General features: G+C 46.7%; 3 protein-coding genes across 5 annotated transcripts in view; 2 read left to right on the top strand and 1 right to left on the bottom strand.

The window, feature by feature from the left end:
- Positions 1-225: 225 nt before the first annotated feature.
- ptcd1 (pentatricopeptide repeat domain 1) lies at positions 226-7,246 on the top strand. The gene is made up of 8 exons (XM_019862208.1): positions 226-791; positions 1,633-1,773; positions 2,701-2,919; positions 4,152-4,253; positions 4,643-5,236; positions 5,722-5,838; positions 6,327-6,509; positions 6,967-7,246. Exons 1-8 carry the CDS (start codon positions 366-368, stop codon positions 7,183-7,185), a joined length of 2,001 nt encoding a protein of 666 aa, XP_019717767.1. The 5' UTR covers positions 226-365; the 3' UTR covers positions 7,186-7,246.
- Positions 7,247-7,269: 23 nt separating this feature from the next.
- On the top strand, positions 7,270-18,311 carry LOC109511258 (uncharacterized). 2 transcript variants are annotated; one of them, XM_019862180.1, is made up of 26 exons: positions 7,270-7,498; positions 8,636-8,774; positions 8,842-8,950; positions 9,345-9,435; positions 9,568-9,718; positions 9,794-9,884; positions 9,957-10,082; positions 10,262-10,324; positions 10,418-10,540; positions 11,853-12,008; positions 12,739-12,792; positions 12,876-13,102; positions 13,181-13,260; positions 13,826-13,915; positions 13,996-14,073; positions 14,957-15,061; positions 15,314-15,419; positions 15,521-15,590; positions 16,243-16,466; positions 16,608-16,687; positions 17,090-17,176; positions 17,380-17,466; positions 17,543-17,647; positions 17,756-17,858; positions 17,972-18,075; positions 18,122-18,311. In XM_019862180.1, exons 2-25 carry the CDS (start codon positions 8,645-8,647, stop codon positions 18,040-18,042), a joined length of 2,607 nt encoding a protein of 868 aa, XP_019717739.1. In that variant the 5' UTR covers positions 7,270-7,498; positions 8,636-8,644; the 3' UTR covers positions 18,043-18,075; positions 18,122-18,311. The 2 variants fall into 2 exon arrangements, with proteins under 2 accessions (XP_019717739.1, XP_019717738.1); XM_019862179.1 differs by lacking the exon at positions 7,270-7,498 and having other exon boundaries at positions 8,436-8,774.
- smcr8b (Smith-Magenis syndrome chromosome region, candidate 8b) overlaps positions 18,241-19,217 on the bottom strand; it is a 4,257-nt gene continuing 3,280 nt past the window's right edge. For both annotated transcript variants that reach the window (XM_019862198.1, XM_019862199.1), the window contains exons 4-5: positions 19,024-19,217; positions 18,241-18,925 (exon numbers count right to left, since the gene is read on the bottom strand). In XM_019862198.1, the coding sequence (XP_019717757.1) occupies positions 18,553-18,925; positions 19,024-19,217 (567 nt within the window). In that variant the 3' untranslated portion in view covers positions 18,241-18,552. The remainder of the gene's footprint in view (positions 18,926-19,023) is intronic.

Genomic DNA, 19,217 nt, shown 5'->3' with positions numbered 1-19,217 from the left:
TATTCAAATGTTAACTCGTAAAAAGTCTTAGCATCCGTCATAGAATTTTTCGTTTTATTTTAAATGATCAAATTTTTCTTAATGTTACTTTTTCAATCTGTTTCGGTTTTTTTTTTTTTTTTGTATTTTTCTTTTGCTTAGCAATGTTATTCTGATTTGCATTTCAATTGTGCCAGAGGAGTTGATCATATTTGGTCTCGTTTTTATTTGCTCGACTCTCGATTACTCCTGTCTTATCAAACATGGCGGCGCGCATGACACACCCGGGCAGTTTCGTCAAACAACAGCACGATAAATTGTCTACAGATGATTAATACTGTAGCTTCTTTGGGGCTTGGGATCTGTTCGTTTTATTTTTTTTAACCATGCTCCCGTCCTTAGCAACTTTGTGCTGCCGAAATGGGGCAACCATGTCATTCATGGGTGCTAAATTGTCCCGTCTATCAGCGGTCACCAAGCGAGCTGCTCGCCGCTATGGAGCGCCACCATCACCCGCGGTGAGGCTCTTCCTCACTCCCGGCGGTGTGCACGTCAGACGGATCTCCCTGTCAGATTCCGCGTGGCGGCAGGACGCGGAGTTCGCCTCGCCGTCTGATGAAGACTTCGGCACCCTTTCCGCCGAAATTTCCGGCCGGAGGTCGTTTCGTAAAGTTAGCCCGGAGATGTTGGACCTGAGCTACCAACAAGACGACGACGACCAGAAGCCGGAGGAAACTTCACGCAGGCCCGGCAGGAGAAATACCACCTATTGGTACTTCTTACAATGCAAGAAGCTGATTAAAGCTGGGAAGGTGAGTGTTATTTATAACCTAGTCCCAAGAAAATTGATTATGCCACGTAGAAATTAAGGTTCTTATCTTCAAGAGAGTCTAGTACCCAGGCAAGGTCCAAGTCTCGAGACAAGGTCGTTGACCACATAATGTCCGAATAACAACAAAATGGTGAAGTCCCAAAGAAGCGTCTCAAAGTCATCGTACCAAGGGAAGGTTTTAGTCACGAGAGAAGATTGTCGATGACAGCGAAAGATCTAATACAATAGTCGTGAGAGAAGGTCAAACTCAGATCCTGGAGCGCTGCTGACCTGCATGTTTTCCAACTCTCCCTGTTGCAACACATCTAATTCAAATGAACAGGCTCAATATCAGGCTTCAGCATAGCTTGCTGATGACAGTAAGGGTCTCAAACGCCGGTCCTCGAGGGCCGCTTTCTGCTCGTTTTCCATCTCTCCCTGCCGTAACACACCCGATCCAATTGATCAGCTCATCAGCAAGCTCTGCAGAGGCCTGACAAAGGCCCTGATCATTTGAATCGGGTGTGTTGCAGCAGGGAGACAGAAAACAAGCAGGAAAGCGGCCCTCAAAGAATGGAATTTGAGACCCCCGGTTTAGAGAAAAGCTTCTGGCACTGAGATAATGAGGGTGCTCATCTTGAGGGAAATGGTGAGTCTCTTGGCAAGGTTCCAGTCTTGTCTCAAGACAAGGTTTTGGTCCAGCGGGAAAGCAGTCATACCCATACCTTCTATTCTCAAGAGAATGGCACTTGAGATAAGTAAGAGTCGCAAACGTGACCGCGATGCATACATGTTTTTTGCAAATGCTGTGTGGCTGATTGATGAAAATGCTGACATTTGAGCTTGAGGAGGCCTTGGAGATGTTTGAGAAAGACATGCTGCGCGGAGAGCGGCTGCAGCCGGAGGAGTACAACTACAGCGTGCTCATAGGAGGCTGCGGGCGAGCCGGACACCTCAACAAGGCCTTCAAGCTCTACAACGACGTGAGGATGCCTCACATGGCACACACGTGTAGTAAAATATATATATGAACCTTTTTTTCTTCATGTTTGTATATATACGTAAAATTATTTATATTAAGATGTGTTTAAGTATTCATTTATGTCACAGGTGTCAAACTCAAGGTCCGGGGGCCAGATCTGGACCGCCACATCATTTGATGTGGCCTGCGAAAGCAAATCAAACATGTCCAGTCCATGATGCTCGACCAAATTTTAAAATTGTCATATTTAATAAATTGGACACATAAGCATTTTCTTGTGAGCAAACCCCTCATTACAGTAACTTAATCAAGAGTTGAATAAACCGTTATTATTGACTTTTTTATATGCTGCCAGTCATCACGGCCCTCCAAGGGAAACGCTAACTAAAATGTGGCCCACGACAATAATGAGTTTGACACCCCTGATTTATGTCTTTTGAAAGATTAAATATTCTTTCATATCAAATTTGTGATTTAATATGATCCCAATGTCTTCATTCAGCCAACCTTTTAAATAAACTTAAACGCCAATTTCTTTGAACATGAAAGATCAATTATTTTTCTTCTTAGCATGCATTCCTTTTTGATTTTATATTATATATACTATGTAAAAGTCTGTTAAAAAACTGCATTTTTGTTCACACAATTTCAAAGAAGCAATTTCTGCAAACGACGCTTATGTGTTACTATTTTCCATGACATTATCTTACACAGTCTATTAAAGCGCTTATCAGGACACCCGAACACTTGAATAAATGTCGTCTCTATTATTTTTTTGCCCAATTCAGTCCACTGCATGCCTCCACTCTCATAAGAAATCATCCACTTGAACAAAAATAAACGCCTCGCCTTAACTCGTCGCTTATTCCTATATACAGTATTTGTCCAAATAAATGTCATTGTGCTTTCGAACACGTGTGCCTTGCAGCTGAAGAAGCGAGGTCTAGAGGCGTCGGACGCCACCTACACGGCTCTGTTCAACGCCTGCGCAGAGTCGCCGCACAGACGCGCGGCTCTGGAGAAGGCGCTCAAGCTGGAACGGGAAGTGAGACGCAAGAACCTCACTCTCGGCTCGGCCACCTACCACGCCGTCCTCAAGTGGCATGCGCTCAGCGGCAACCTGCACGCCTGCATGCACACGCTCAGGGTCTGTGTGCGCCGACGTGCAATTTGTCTTCCGTTTATGTGTGTTTGTGTGTTATGTGTCTTTAAAAAAAAAAAAATGCCGAGAGGGTTATCACGGTGCAACTTTGTTAGCGTATGGATGGCATTTTGTATATTGCGCTTGCACTGAAACAGCGCAACTTTCATCAAGATTTGGTGAAATACACTGTGTGCAATTCTCATTGTTTTTTGATTAGTTTATTCGTAAACTTCAAGTGAGACTAAACAGTTTGAAGCGAGCACTCTAGGTCAGGGGTCCCCAACCTTTTTTGCCCCACGGACCGGTTAAAGTCAGACAATATTTTCAGGGACCGGCATTTAAGGTGTGGCGAATTAATACAACAAAATAATATGGTATGAGCTGCATGAAAACTGTGGTGTTTTCGAAATATAATAATAAACACAAGTAGCGTCTAATCTGGTCGCAACACTCTTATCGCTCTGGTAATGTTTAATGCCTTCAAAATACGATACAACGCAAATTCAAAGTGCATGAAAATGACAACTCACCACAGCCCCGAGCTTGATTTTCTGCAATCAGACAGTCCCATCTCGGGGTAATAGGAGACAATGACACCTCAAGTGTGTGGTTTATGTCCAGTCTACTTCGTAATTTTGTTTTAGTCGCCGTTGCTGCAGAAACTCCCCACTTCACACAGGTAGGATGTCGGAAATAGCAACAGTGCTATTGTGGCGATCTCAGAGTATTCAGCCATAACTTTGATCCAGTTGTTTCGAACGTACTTTTAAGGCCGCTGTCATTTGTGATCTCCAAGCAGCATTTTTACTCATTTTGCGGGCTTTAGTGTTTTGTTTTTAAGCGTCATTGGTCACGTGACCGAGAAGTGTGGCTTGACGTGAGTCAAGCGTGACACAGACGGATGTAAAAGAGAATCCGGTAATTTTTCAAAATAAAACATCTTTCGTGTTCCGAAATAAATAAAACAGAAATAAGGCAAGTTCTTTCTGTGCGGCCCGGTACCAAATGCCCTGCGGACCGGTACCGGTCCGCGGACCGGCGGTTGGGGACCCCTGCTCTAGGTATCTTTTCTAATGGCTAATTCATTCGCTACCAAACAAGGTCCGTCCAGTAGCTCGTGTTATCTTGACTTGAAGAAAAAAAAAACACAGCCAAGTCAAACCCGGTCTGTCATTTCTGTAGAATTATTTTTTTTAATTGTATTTGTGCTTAATGGTGTGTTTGTCCTTTTCCAGGAAATGCTGGATGTCGGTCGCGCCGTTACTCAGGAGACGTTTCACTACTTGCTGATGGGATGTCTGAACGACAAAGAGCTCGGATTCAGGCTGGCTTTGCAGGTCTTTCTTTTGAACCGCTCTGTTGCTGACCAAAACAGCAGCAGCTGTTTCTCAGATGGATTAAATGCAGCATTTGTCTTGTTGTTGTTCTTTTTTTTTTCCCCAATTATTTCAGACATTGGCATTTTACAATGAAACACAAGGAGATACGCAATTGCGGTACATCGCTTCAGAAAACGCTGCGGTCCCCAGATCGTTTGCTTACGTCACAATTTTAGTCTGCCAGAATATTCTACCATCGCACATGTTGCATATTTAATCTGCCCCAGGGTTTCATTCCGCATATGGACACACCAACCTTTTTTTGGAGTACTTTGAATTTTCGTAAGCACACGTTTCCAAAGCGTCTCTTAGTGTGAAAGCGTAATAAGTCGTTTTTGCGTTTACAGGTGTGGCGGCAGATGCTCAAGTCCGGCCTCGCTCCCGACTCCAAGAACTACAACCTGCTCTTGAGGACCGCAAGGGATTGCCGGATTGGTGACCCCGGACTGGCCTCCGGCATCCTGCTCCAGTCAAACGAGTCCCACAACAAGTCAGGCAAACGAGTGGACGTTGATCTTCTGGAGCGTCAACTGCTCGGCCAAACCGACGTCCCAAGTGGGGGTGGCGAGACGCAAAACCCCTTGGTGCCGCTCACACCGGCAGAATCTGCACTCCTGCCCATTGACTCCACCCCAAACCTGCTGGACTTGCTGGAGGGAAAGGGCGGCGGTGGCCTGATCTCCTTTGGAGCTGTGGAAGGAGCGTCTGACAGACTAGCTGTGCTGGGCGGGGGCCGAGGTTTCCTGGAGAAGATGGCGGCGGGCGGGTTGGAGCCCGACCTGCAGACTCTGACGCTGCTGGCGGACACCATGGCGCCCGGTCTTCAGTCTTTGGAGACGCTATTGGAGGCGGCCAAACGGCACCACATCAAGTTGGACGCCGCCTTTTTCAACTCGGCCATTCGCAGGGCTGCCAGAAGTGGGGACCTGGATGCAGCCAAGGTATTGTCATCGAGTTGGGTGCCTTGTGTGTGTACATGAAGACAGTCCAAATGTCAACCAGTCACAGGTTGTTCTTGTAAAAATCGACTTCAAGTTGATAAAGTAATAGGTGATGAAACCAATCGCCGATGCTATGTGTGAGGTTGACGTGTAGACTCGGTGATGGTTTTTGATGTGGGCGACATGAGTCACCCATGTCACGGTGGCAACCTCTGAGCAGCAGCACCGGCACGACTAAAACAAAAAAAAAACGTCATCCATTATTATCTATATGAGCGGATAAACAACCATCCTCATCTCAATGCATCAAGTTTAATTATGACAAGTAAATGGCATGATGTGATGCCTTGTCACTTGTTGTTAGGCAGAGTTCATCAGGCCCATGAAGTATAATTTATGACCCCTTCCTACACAGCTGAAGACGTGAAGTGAAACTGCAAATTCAAGTTCATTTCTAATTTCAAATTTTGTCTGAGTGTCTGCAGGCCGTGTTGAGTGTGATGCGACAGCGCCACGTGACCGTGGATGTGCAGACGTTTGGGAGCCTGGCGCTGGGATGCCAGAGACAAAAGGAAGGACTCCAACTACTCACCGACATGGAAGTAATGTCATTGTTAACCACAACTAACAGACTAACCGAAGCTGACATTGAAAATACGTTTTCTTTAAAGAAATAACATTTTTGTGTGTGTGTGTGTGTGTGTGTGTGTGTGTGTGTGTGTGTGTGTGTGTGTGTGTGTGTGTGTGTTTTTAAATCATGCTCTCAGTAAAAACTCTTGGAATTAAAAAAACTAAAAATAATTATAAAACGAATCAAAAGTGAAGTGTTTTCTGAAAAATAAATAAAACAAACCTGCTTCTTAAAACTAGCTCAATTAAAAAAAAAAAATCCAAACCTATTACAACACGGTCATCATGCTGAGTCAACACGAATTGAATACCTAGAAATAAATCTTATGTTTAAAAAAAAAAAAATCATAAAATCATTTTCTAAAGTCCACAAAATAAGGGACAAAAATATTTACATTTTCAGTACTGCATGTAATCATTGACATGTCTGCTGAACAGTGGCTCTGTGTTTTTTTGTCAGGAGGCGGGGTTACAACCCAACACGCATGTGTACTCTGCCCTGATTGGCCGAGCAAGTCGCCGTCTGGATTACGCTTACCTCAAAACGCTGTTGAAAAGCATGCGTGACAAGGGGGTGTGGCCTAACCAAGTCATCATCAAACAGCTGGAGTTTGCTGCTCAGTATCCCCCCAACTTTGACAAGGTAACCGTGACAACCACTGACACCGACTGACCTTCCTTTAAGAAGGAGGCATGATGATTTATCTTCACACCATTAAAAAGCATTTTTCAGATGTGTTGACAGCGCTTCAGCGAACAAAGTATAATCTCTTTGAAAAAAATGTGTAGTATTACAACAGTAGATTTTTTTTAAATTACACAAACTATATTTCGAGAATAAAATATTGTAATGCAAAATATTGCAATTGTGTTTTGTGACTCCAAAAAAAGTACATTCCGAAGAAAATGAAATCTTATTTCCCGAAAGAAAAGGCCAAAATATCACATGATTACAGTGAGATTTTGCAGTTCGACTCTCTCATCAACACAATTTCTTCAGAAACGGGTAGATAACCGAGAGACCCAACCAACAATAAAACGTACGTTTGCCATCATATCTCCCCTTTAATGCGCTCTTTTATTCATTCCTTTCCTTCCAGTACAAGTCCCGCAACAACTACCTGCTCCAAATTGACGGCTTCCGCGGTTACTACGAGCAGTGGTTGCAAAGCATGCCGGCTCAGGGCGAGCAGGACGGGCAGTCGGCATTGAGCGCCGCCTTTGTCAAAACTCAAGCCGAGATGATTGAGGGCCGGAAGAAGCAAAGAGCGGCGGCGAGGATCACACTGAGCAGCAGGAAACAAACGACGAGACCTTAGTTGTGGCTTTTGTATCGTGATTGTCAATGCGCTTTCAGAATAAAAACGTGTTTATTGTACAGTATTGGTGGAGTGAAATACAGTACCTCAATACGTGCTTAAAAACAAGTCCTGACTTTTGAAAAGAATGTGAGACCAAGAAGAAGAGATTGCGAATGTCGTGCGGAGCGCAGAAATAGCGACAGGTGGCGGTAATGTAACGCAATAAATGCCAAGCGGCGTCAAATCGTAAAAGAAGAAGAAGAAAGCAGCCGGAAAGTGCATTTGCCAGCCGCGCGAAAAAATCCCTTGTTTCGAAAGTTTGGCCAGATAGGTAAGAAGAAAAATTCTTAATTTACTTCACAAATGCTCAACTTCCAAGCACTTCTGTTGCTCTGTCATGTTAGGCAAAATGTTGTGTTCCGCCTGTGTGTCGTGACAGCCTTACGTGGCTGTTCAAAACTTTTGGAACTTTTTAAAAACAACAAGCACTTTTGAATCCAAAGTGCTTGTTGTTTTTAAAAATCGTTTGGCTTCGCCAAAAGGCGTCATGTAATTTGTTTGTTGGAATCTGATTTTTGTCGTCGTCCTCTCGAGAAAAATCAGCGATCCACGACCCCCCCCCCCTTTTTTCTCTCAATTTTAAGCCACGGCCGAGCTCGCCTCGAGCAGTCTTCCCCCACTTATTTCAATTGCTCTACCCTAGCGAAGTATTTTTTCAACCAGCTACACCCTAACCAGTGCAAATAAATTAAATTCAATAGATGATAAAAATTTTAAGTCTCAAGTGGCCCCATTTGAGAACCATTATCCTCGAGAGATCCTGACAGACTGGCATGAAAAATAAAGTTGGTCCCATCTTGAGGTAATGGGAGACAATGACAATCCTGAATTGTAACTTCTGTCCAGAAGTCCAATGTGTATTTATTATTATACAGTAATGGGGACCGAAACCACCCGCGGTAAATGAAAATCCGCAAAGTAGCGACCCCCCCCCCCTTTATAGGTATATGTACATGTGTATGAGTAAAATAAAATATTTATAAGGCCACATTTAATGGTATACATGCATGGAGAAGTAAATTTTGTAGTAATGAACATTTCTTAATGCTGTATACTAATAGATTTAAACATGTATAAGTTAGGTTAAGTTAGTGTATGAATAACAAAATACAGTAAACGTATACATGTAGTACTGTATATGTTGCTCGATGTGACTCGCTGTTTCTTTGCGGACGTAAATTTAAAAAATATATATATATATTTTTATGAATGTTTGGAAAAAATCCGAGATGCACTGAAGCCGTGATAAACGAACCGCAAAATAGCAAAGGATCACTGCATTTGGTCGCCATGAGTGAATAAAATGAATGGTTGACAAATATTGGATGTGAAATCATCAATCACTTTCCCCTGTCCGAAGAAGATGTTCCCCCGTGACATTTTAAAAGTCTGTCGGGGTTTTTCACAGACTTTGGTGATGTGCTCAGCCGGGGACGCTGGTAGCATCATCCTCATCAGCGATGATGAAGACGCCGACTGCAACCAGGACAAATCCTGCTACGAATCGTCACTGATCATCATCGATATGCAAGACGTGCCGCGGAAGGGTCAGCCATTTTGTCGTCTGTACTCTTTGTGCGCACAAAATAAGCATGGCGTGTTGTGTCTTTTTAGACTGTACGCTGTCTCCCAGTAAGTTGGATGAAGACTTGGTGGTCACCTTCTCCCGTCCAGCTGAGTTGTTGCCCCATGCACGCTTTGATTGCCCCCGGCATCCTTTTACGTGAGGCCTTTAGTTTCTGCTGTGTTGTTTTCGACCCAGTTCAATCGAATTATGTTTTTACAGCGCTGACTAAAAACTGATGTGAGAGTGAGATAGTGAGACAGGCAGAGAGAGGCATCGCAGTGTATGCTGTGTGCCTGGACTTGTTTTGGACGCAAAACAAGATCACAGCATATTTATTCTGTTAGCCCGAAACAAGTTTTAATCATCACGGATATGAGCGACGATTCATCGTCAACGAATCGATGATTGACTTAATCGACAGCTATTTTGTTGATCCTGACACTCGCCATATGATGTCACCGACGAAAAAATGTCCTAACTTACCATCGACGTGGTCATCGAAAAAGGTGGAGGTGTAAAGTTCAAAACGGCTTCTTCCTCTGCCCCTCAGAGCGACCGACGAGTGCGGAGAACCCGTGTCCGAGAACCGGCTTCTGTGTGCCCAGTGCTTTTGTTACATCTGCGACAAACTGGCAGCCGAGGTCAGTGACTGGCGGCGTCCGTGACTCGGTCATTCTCCAAATGGTTCTCGCTCCAAATTTTTAAGTGTTCAACTCATTCGGAACACGTTTCCGCATGACGTTAACGGCGCAGATTCTGTGTGTCGTTGCAAGTGTGAAAAGTGGCACGTGAGAGGCGCGTGTCACTGCAACAGCCACAAAAAGAGCAACCTGTGGAACCGGCTGAGAAACGACACGCTGCTGGGCCACTTGGCGGCCTTCAATGTCACACTGTCCGAGGTCGACGGCCACCTGCGACAAGCGGGTACTTGCCAACTCGTCTTTTCGCCCCCCCATCCTTTTCACCCGACGAAAATAACCAGTGCAATGCGTCGCGCAGAGTCCACGCTGCAGCGCTTCAAAGTGGAGCTCCGAGCTCAGATGGCGTCCTTGATGGCCGACAAGCGTCCGGGTGACGGCATCTCTTACGAGTGAGTCCCACGCACGTTTGACCCAGCGCGCGCCTTCCGAATTGGACGGCACTTTTGTTTTCCCTCCCGCAGCTGCACCCCCGCCTACGAGTACGTGATGACGTTCTTGAACAAAGCCGACCAACAAGATGGCCGAGCGGCGGCCATCATGAGGCTGGGGGCCGCACGGGAGTTCCTTGAACTCTTCTACGCCGAAGGGTAGGTGGGTGGCCAGGTGGGCCGTGAACAAAGCTCGCCGGACACTCTATTAGGTACACCTGCACGTTCTCCGCATTGCCTGGATGACGCGGGTGGGCTGAATAAAGTGTCACTCGGTTTTTGTGTGTGTACGTGTGTCGTCCATGTTGTGATTTTTGTTTTTCTCGCCTCGCGTGCAGGGTGTGCTGCCCGGTATTGCCCTCCTCCCCCAACGTAACGAGCAAATGGATGATCATGCGCAGGTGCTGTGTGCTCCTGTGACCCTTTGAAGTTGGACGTTGATGAGTGTGTGTGTGTTTTACGCGCTCATGCGTGTGTTTGTTTGTTTATGCCAGGTTGTTGTCCGCGCTGCAGAGGCAGATGGTCATGGATGACTTCACGCCAGAGTTCAGACAAAAACTGCAAGAGTTTTACAGGAACTTAACTTTCCCTCCTGAGCTCAAACACATCAGGGACAGGTGTGTGTGTGTGTGTGTGTGTGTGTGTGTGTGTGTGTGTGTGTGTGTGTGTGTGTGTGTGCACCTTTTCGCCGGTATCACCAGAGTTAATTTTCTGCTGCGAGTCCCAGGGACTCGCTGATCAGAATGCATTTAGAGAGTCCCAAATTTTGAATTCTGAAATGGTGTACTTATTCAATTGCATCTGATCATAACACAAACAACAACAATATACATTGACAAGAGGTTTATTTCTTATAAACAAATGCTGCAAAAATGTAAATAATTCAGGCATACAAGATTATTAGCGCAAAAAAACGATCCGACTTTAGCTGCTTCCTCCGCGATATCTCCGCAATAGACTTTCGCAACACTTGTTCGCAACACTTGTTTTAACGTTGCACGACTTGGCATTCTGTGTGTGTGTGTGTGTGTGTGTGTGTGTTAAAGTTCTAGCGTTTTTATACTCACCTTTTCGCCGGTATCACCAGAGTTAATTTTCTGCTGCGAGTCCCAGGGACTCGCTGATCAGAATGCATTTAGAGAGTCCCAAATTTTGAATTCTGAAATGGTGTACTTATTCAATTGCATCTGATCATAACACAAACAACAACAATATACATTGACAAGAGGTTTATTTCTTATAAACAAATGCTGCAAAAATGTAAATAATTCAGGCATACAAGATTATTAGCGCAAAAAAACGATCCGACTTTAGCTGCTTCCTCCGCGATATCTCCGCAATAGACTTTCGCAACACTTGTTCGCAACACTTGTTTTAACGTTGCACGACTTGGCATTCATCTGCCATTCTCGCCAATCTCGTCTCGCGAGAACGGAAATCTCGTCACGCAAGATTACTTAACGCGAGATCAAAACAACAATTGCTGCGATTGCCAAACTGCGATCGTTGTTGGAAAAAAAGATTAACAGTAGTTTTTTTTTTGTTTGTTTGTTTTTTGCTTTTTTTTTTTTTTTGACTGAGAAATTTCCTTGCGTCCCAAAACCGCACATTATTTGGAACTGTGCGTCTGGCGGGAAAATTATGCGTCGAGGACGCGGGACGCAGAGGTAACGAGATGGATGTGTTTGAAGTCTGCCTTTAGCATGTATTTTTGCGATCTTCTGTTTCTCGTGGTTTTTTTGAAGTGTGCATTTTTATCAGTTTGTGTGTGTTTTTTTTTTTTTTTTTTTAGCTTTGTTTTTGTTAGTTTTTCTACATTTGTAATTTGTTTCTTTGAGATACTGTTTTTGTCGTGTTCTTGCGTGTGTTGTCCAGTTGGTTTCCTGTCAGTCAACGCACCGTACGTTGGCGTTTGTGTGATTGTCGCAGCTTGGATGTGCGCCCCTGGGAGGACATCCTGCTGGTGTCGGTGCTGAAAGGCCAGAACGTTGTCGGCGTGCGCACCAACAGAGGCAAGAAGGACACGCTGTTTGAGGACATTGATGTCGTCACGCTCAGGGTGCAGCGGCTGCTGGACCGCAGCAGGTACGCACTTGGAACCGCGCCGGATTGATGTGTCGCTTCGGTCGGCGCACAAACTTTGTTTTGGAGGCGAAAGAAGTGAGCAGAGCGATTGCCACTTGCACATGCAAAGAAACTCAGGAGGGCAATTTTAAAGTGCGTTACAGAAAAAAAAAAAATCTCAAACAAAATTTGTATTTTTATTTTCATCAGTATTTTTTACTTTCTTCCTGTTAAACTTACTTTTGTCACAATATCATGAATGTCTTGTTACAAATAGTGATTTTTTTTTTTTTTTTGGATGGGGAGAATCTTACTTTTCTCATCACCTGACTTTTTTTTCATCGAATCAGAATTCATCGTAACATTCTGCCCCCCCCCTTTCTCCATGACAATAGTAAAGGGTCAAAACATGGCTATTTGATTGTTTTCAGCATCTTTATGGAGCCGTGAACATTGCATGTGCCTTTTTCAACACGGAACCAATAATTTGTGGAATAAACAAACAAAATCTGCCGACTGATCGGTGGTCTCAATTTGTGAACAAATATCCAATTGAGCACATTGGGGCAGTTTCCCACCTGACGGTGGCATTGGATTTTAGGGTTAGGGTTAAAATATTCAATTTTTTATATATATATATATATATTAGCTATTATTGGAATTGAATTGGCTTTTGGTGTTCCTCGTACTTCCGTGAAAGGGAAGCCCTCCCTTAACCAGTCAACAGGTTGACTGAATGAATGCCTTGCAGGTTCCGAGAGTTAAGCCGTTACCTACGAGTGGTACGGACGAACCAGATGAGTCGGTGAGTGCGCCGTGACGCCGTACGTGCCGGGCACCTCTTGGTGGCGCTGTCTTTACGGGTTTTTTTTTGGGGGGGGGGTCTAGCTTCCTGCGGCTGAAGGACCTCGTTCCTCTGTTCATGTGCATGGACGGCAACTTCAACTCCGCGCTGGATGGCTTCCTTCAGTCGAGCAGCAAGGCCACTTCGCGCGCCACCCTCGGCGACATCCTGACGCTCCTGCGCGTTCTGGACACGGCCACGGCCCCCAAGATGTCCCTGTGTCCCGCGGGGGAGCTCCGCTTCGCCGGCAACGAGTGGTGTGCCATCCAAGGTCAGGAAATCCTCCGTCGGCGTCCCCTCGGTTTTGGATATCGGCTCCCTGCAAGTTGAGCGCTTCTCTCCTGTTCAGGCGCGACGCCGCTGGCGCGTTTGCAGCTGGTCCGTTTTGCTCTCAAGGTGCACAGGTGCTGCCCGGCCGTCCACACGAACGTAAGTGTGAGCTTCAGCGGGACCTTGAAATGGCCCGCGGTGCTTGTGTCGTCAACCGTTTTCCAAAAGACATCAATCCTGTGACGTGATTCCATTTTCCCTGGGTGCAAATCGCATTTCCTGACATTCAAACGCCGCTGCCGTCCATGCCCTAAAATGAAGACGGTCAACTGAGTGAACTTTCCTAAAAAGTGTTTGAATATTTTCATTGCACAAACCTCTGACCGCTCTCGTCGGTTCCTTGAGAAGGCGGCCAAGTATTGGTACATTTGGTTTGTTGATTAGAGAAATTTCTGCTTGCGTTTTTTTAAAAAAAAAAAATTTCCACATTTAGTTTCTGTTTACACGAAAGAAACACTTTTGGATATTCAGTATTTCAATTGCGCCATCGCCTTACTAGCCTGATGTTTGGCGTACCGTCACACCAACGAGAAATTGTTTATGCTTGTTGTATCCGCCGACTATTAAAAAGCCTCTCGGCATTAACTATCCCTCAGCGTGAATCTTAATCCTTCACGTTGTCTTCGTGTTGTCTTGACAAACATGACATTTGGACCGCATCTAGTCCGAGTTTTGGATCCACTTGCTCAAGATCGTCCACGTGACTCGCCAGGCTCCCGCCGGTCTCCCGGAACCCGGTCCGGCCTTCCTACAAGTATTTCTAATTCCACGTTCGGTTCTTTTGTTTTTGTTTCATCTGCTTCATCAGCTTTTCTTTCTTTTCTCTTCAACCAGGAAGCCGTACACACCGTCCGTTTCATTCTGCGGGACGAGTCTTCTGGCAACCTGCAGATCCCGCCGCACTTTGTGTCGGTGCGGACACGCGTCTCATGAACACGAACACGCACAACATACAGAAACGGACACACACACACGGACCAAAGTGCAAATACTGTCATTTATTTACCGTATTTTCCGCACTCTAAGGCGCACGGAAAAGTCTTCCATTTTCTGAAAAGCTCACGGTGCGCCTTGTGTATGGTCATTCCGGTAATATGTCGAACCCAAGATGGCTCCTTGCTGGAGACATGCTTCCAATGTTATAACTTGCCGTTGGTTCAGTGAACTGTGTCGCTGCTTTATTAAATCAGTTTTTGTTGCAGCTTCGAAAAAGGGAGAGCTGTGCTGTTGTTTTTTTTTTAAAACACACACTTTAAGAATGGTTTTCACAGTCTCAACAAATACAGTGACGTCTTTGTCCGTCTCCGTGCCTTCTCTTCTTCCGTTTGACCTGAGAGGCCTTCATGACCGCCTCTGAAAAACATAAATTAACGATTCCTTCAATCAAACTACAAAAACTGAAAATAATGTATCAAAACAGAAAATCACGCAAGGAAATCACAAAATAAATTCTATCTCCCCCCCCCCAACCCCCCCACATAATTTATTTTGTGATTTCCTCGTTTGTGAATACACAACAAAGGAATAAATAACAAACACTTCTGAGACAGTCCAGTCTCCTACATTTTACCTTTTTTCAGACGTGGTCTTGAACGCCTCTCAAGTTGAACAGAAGGAGCGTAGCTCCATCTAGTTGATGCATTGTAGTGCGCCTTTTAGTGCGGAAAATACGGTAGTTATCGTTATTTCGTTCGTTTTCGTTAACTATTGTACGTTTGACAGGCATAAAGACAGTTATACACTCACTTGTGATCCTTAATTGTGTGTGTGCGTGCGTGTGTGTGCGCGCTTGCAGACGTTCCCAGATCAAGCCATGTTGCTGCTCGTCAGCGGTGCCTTGAGTCACATCATCTTCCATCCTTCTCTGAGTCCGATCGTCCCGCTTCTCTGCACATTTCAGGTAGTGTCAAACGCCCCCGACCCCCACCCCCGGCGACAACGTGAGCATCGGCGGCTGACAGGATGGAGCCGTTTTGTCGCATTGATGCTCCCGTCGCACGACTTGTGTAGCATGTCAATCGTTCGCCCCTGCACACTAAGCAATGGAACCTTTGAACCAGTGTGTGTTTATGAGCGCCCCTTTATTTGCTTGGGCAATTTTTTATTTATTTATTTATTTTAATTGAATGTGTGACTCATGTTTGGACGGTAGAAGAGCGTGTGGGCTCTGCACTGGTTTTGGATGGACTTAGTACCTGTGGCCCAGTACCGCGTGGCCATTATGCAGAAGATCTATCGGGAGCTGGACAGCCGAGGAGGTGGGCCCCCCCCCACATCAACATCCACCTTGAGCTCGTTGCTTGATTTACGACTGACCTCTGACTCGGCCCTTCTCGCTTTCTCTCGTTCTCCCTTTCAGTGAAAAACGCTTCAAGATATCATCAGTCCAGGAGAGAAGTTCTCTGGCCTGCTGCCCTGAAATGTGACCAGTGAGTGCTTTCAACACTTCAGGCATCCGTTTTGGGCCTTTCACTTTCAACATCTTTTTGTCTGTGTGGAAGGAGGATTTGTTACATTGGCCACACCGTGTTTCATTCTGGGATTATTATTTTGTAGATATTTTTTTTCCTCCTTCTTCTACGTGTTCAAAATAAACTGCACTCAAAGTACGTACCTGTGGCAGTGACGGATAGTGTCTAGTGATGGGAAGCTTAAATGAGGAATTTGTGATCTTTTTTTTGACTCTTCGAGATGGTGCTCTTGGTTTAAATGCGAAGGAGGTGGATTGAAATTCCACTGCTTCTTGAAACCAAGAGCAAGAGCGCCACCTATCCATCCATCCATTTTCCGATCCGCTTTATCCTCACGAGGGTCGCGGAGTGTTCAATCGGCCTGCCATGCGTGTTTTTGGAATGTGGGAGAAAAGCCACGCAGGCATTTGGAAGCCGGAATGGAACCTTGCGCCTCTGCACTGTGAGGCCGACACACTAACCAGCCGACCGCCGAGAGGCGCCAAAAACTCACAAGTGCTTGAGTTGTCCGTCACTACTAGTGACTGACCCGCCTAACCATTGGGTGCTCTTCCACTCGATGGCACAAGTTGATCTGAATCGTCTGTTGTGTTACTTTTTTTTTTTTGAGGCTTTTGCAGCTCAAGGACTTCCTGCCCTTCCTGCTGTGCCTGGAGGGTCAAACGGACGAGGCGCTGAGGATGTTCTTCCCAGAGGAAGGCCTCGCCGCTCGGCCCACGCCGCTCACCTTCCCGCTTTACCTGCGCCTGCTCGGCTCCGCCGCCGCGCCCAAGCTGAGCGTCGCCCGCACGGGGGAGCTCTGCGGTCTTGCCGACACCTGGGCCTACATTAAAGGTGTGTGTGTGTGTGTGTGTGTGTGTGTGTGTGTGTGTGTGTGTGTGTGTGTGTGTGTGTGTGTGTGTGGCTGCCTCCTGCCCCCGACCGAACCCTTCCTTCTTTCCTTGCTTCCTTCAACATTGACTTGCGCTTGTCCAGGTGCGGTACCCTTGACGCGTTCAAAATTAGCGCACTTTGCACTCAAGCTCCTCCAAATGTACCCGGCCTGCTGCAGCAGCGTAAGTTCCCATTCGTTTTCCTCGACAGTGCTGCCTCGAAGTAAGAATTTCATTTGCTCCATGACCACACACTCTTATCTCCAATCCATTTATATTTTTTGATTGATTGATTTTAACATGAAACGCCAAACCGGTGCTTGTTGTGAAATGACTTGAGCTGAGTTCACTACAAGCATGGAGCGCACGGACCTCAAGTTTGTGTTCCATACTCCAAGACAAAAAAAAAATATGTCCCAAACGACGGCTATTATCTTGAGAAATCTCACTTTGGTTCGCTTGTACCTCAAGGCACCGCTATTTTCAGCACATCATCTCCAAAGCCGGCTTCGCTTTGTTTGACTGTGTGTGTGTGTGTGTGTGTGTGTGTGTGTGTGTGTGTGTGTGTGTGTGTGTGTTGTTCAGGGCCAGTGTTGGATCAGTTTGCTCAATATGGTCAATCGAACAGATTCACTCAAGAGCATTCCAGAACCAAGTACAGACTTCAAGCAAGTATGTTTTTTGTGTATCTTTGTTTCACAGTCTCTATTTTGTGTGTGTGTGTGTGTGTAAATGTTGCATTCTGTATTTTTATTTATTTATTTTTGCAAATATCTAATTTAGCTTTCGTGTGTGTGCGCGCGTGCGGCTGGTTTTTAGTGCGTTGTTTCCAAGCGCGCGAGTGATGTGCCGCTGCCGTTTCTTCTCTTCCCCAGGAAGCCGTCAGATTCGCGGATTCCGTCTTGCTCTCCTTCAGCCAGGGCCTCATCGCCGACTTCAAGATTCCGCCACAGTTTTTGCCGGTACCAGCATCACCGTAGCATCCGCATGACCGAAGCGCGCTGACTAACGCCCAGATGCCCATTCACCCCCCCGTAGCACTATGCAGATCACGCCGTCTTGCTGCTAGTCACCAAAGCTTTCAGGCAGAGCGTCCTCCATCCTGCTCTCACGCCCGTCGTCCCCGTTCTCTGCACTTTTGAGGTACTCCAATGCAATCGAGTCCCACATAGGAAAAGCTGTCCGGCCTTCAGTGAATCCGACGTGCTTCTGTAATCGAACACGATGCGCGATCTTCATTTTGTTTGTCAGAAGAGTCTGTGGGCTCTGCGCTGGTTCTGGGAATACTTGTCCAATGACGGCCGCAACGCCGCCATCATGGAGAAGATCCATCGAGAGCTGCGACAAACAACAGGTGGGTGCCATTGTCGCTTTGGCGTGCGTGCATGTGTGAATTTGCGTGTGGCGCATTTTCAGCGTGTTGTTGAGGTGCCGCCTTTTGCGTGTGTGTCGTCCGTCTGTTATCAGGAAACGGGCCCGTTTCTCCCCAGTTCATCCGTCATCTTCTGGATCCGTCCAGCAATGCCTGGCACCAGTAAGTCACGGAGCGTGACCGGCAGCCGGCACACACACACACACACACACACACACACACACAGAATATATCAGGACCGCCCTCATCTGAACTGTCAATCAAAAACATCCAAATGTGGACTGTATAAAACATTTTATGTTTGCAATCAGGTGAATACTTGACATGAATGTGCTGACATCTTTGCACCCTTTGTGCCTTTTTTTATTTTGGTCATGTTTTTCCACTCGTTTCACTTCAAGTTGAATATGCTGTATTAAAAGCGCGTTCAAATCACACACGCACATTGTTTCATTCAATGTAACACATGGGGGGGGGGCTTCTGCGTGTGTCTTTACCTAATAGTTATTTTTTCTTTTTTGCACGTGGTACAGTGTTAATGATTGTCTGGTGCTTTGAGTAGTGTCTGGTTTTGTGCTCATGTCCCCCCGGCCCCCTCCCCCGCCCCCTTCATGTATTTGGGGGATTTGGGAGGGTATTTCTGTACGTCGCGGAAACGCTCCACCCACTTGCCACCCTATGCAGCAGTAGTGTTCTTGTGCAGGCGCAGCGCCACGTAGGAGAAGCGCAACGCCGGCGGCCCGCGTGCGGCGTGCCGGCGCTTGATGAGGTCGGACAGGAAACGCATCACGGCCAGGTCGCCGGCGTCCGGCCCGTCGTCCTCTTCTCCTCGCCGGGCGAACGTAAACAGCAGCGCCCGATTCACCAGCGCCGTCAGGCCGCTCTGCATGTGCGGCAGGAAGGCGGCGGCGGGCACGGCCGAGCCCACCAACGAGCCCACCAGCGAACCCGAGTAAGACGGGCAGCGCAGCGTCCTCTGGTCCAAGTCGAGCACGCCCAGGTAGCGACTGTAGCGACTGAGCCAGTGAAGCGGGCCCGAGGACTGAGACCTGGTCGTGGGACGGGGTGGCGGAGGGAGACCGTGCCAAGAAGGACTTGAGTTCTCGTCGCATTCCGTTCACCGACGACAACGCGGACGTCGCCTTACCTGTGAAATCCAATCAGCCTCCACGCGAGCAGGTCGCCGAGCTGCAGCGGCGCGCGCAAACACGGCACGACGGCGCCGGCGGGAGCCGGCAGGAAGAGGGTCAAAGCGTCCACCGTCTTCCTCAGTTTGCCTTCGTCTCCCGAGAGCAGCACCAGAGGACGGCCGCTCAGCAGGCAAAAGACGACGTGCTGAGA

The sequence above is a fragment of the Hippocampus comes genome, unplaced genomic scaffold (assembly GCF_001891065.2).
Source record: "Hippocampus comes isolate QL1 unplaced genomic scaffold, H_comes_QL1_v1.1 scaffold7, whole genome shotgun sequence".
Taxonomy (NCBI): Eukaryota; Metazoa; Chordata; class Actinopteri; order Syngnathiformes; family Syngnathidae; genus Hippocampus; species Hippocampus comes.
Note: the sequence above shows the minus strand (reverse complement) of the source record. Positions and strands in the feature narration are given on the sequence as shown.

What these genes read in the sequence shown, in the direction of transcription:
- ptcd1 (XM_019862208.1), top strand. Translation starts at nt 366, where the DNA reads ATGCTCCCGTCCTTAGCAACTTTGTGCTGCCGAAATGGGGCAACCATG. An exon ending in AGCTGATTAAAGCTGGGAAG is followed by an intron (nt 792 to 1,632) that starts GTGAGTGTTATT and finishes CTGACATTTGAG; the next exon opens with CTTGAGGAGGCCTTGGAGAT. An exon ending in CCTTCAAGCTCTACAACGAC is followed by an intron (nt 1,774 to 2,700) that starts GTGAGGATGCCT and finishes TGTGCCTTGCAG; the next exon opens with CTGAAGAAGCGAGGTCTAGA.
- LOC109511258 (XM_019862179.1), top strand. Translation starts at nt 8,591, where the DNA reads ATGTTCCCCCGTGACATTTTAAAAGTCTGTCGGGGTTTTTCACAGACT. An exon ending in GCGACAAACTGGCAGCCGAG is followed by an intron (nt 9,436 to 9,567) that starts GTCAGTGACTGG and finishes TGTCGTTGCAAG; the next exon opens with TGTGAAAAGTGGCACGTGAG. An exon ending in TCCCGCCGCACTTTGTGTCG is followed by an intron (nt 14,074 to 14,956) that starts GTGCGGACACGC and finishes GCGCGCTTGCAG; the next exon opens with ACGTTCCCAGATCAAGCCAT.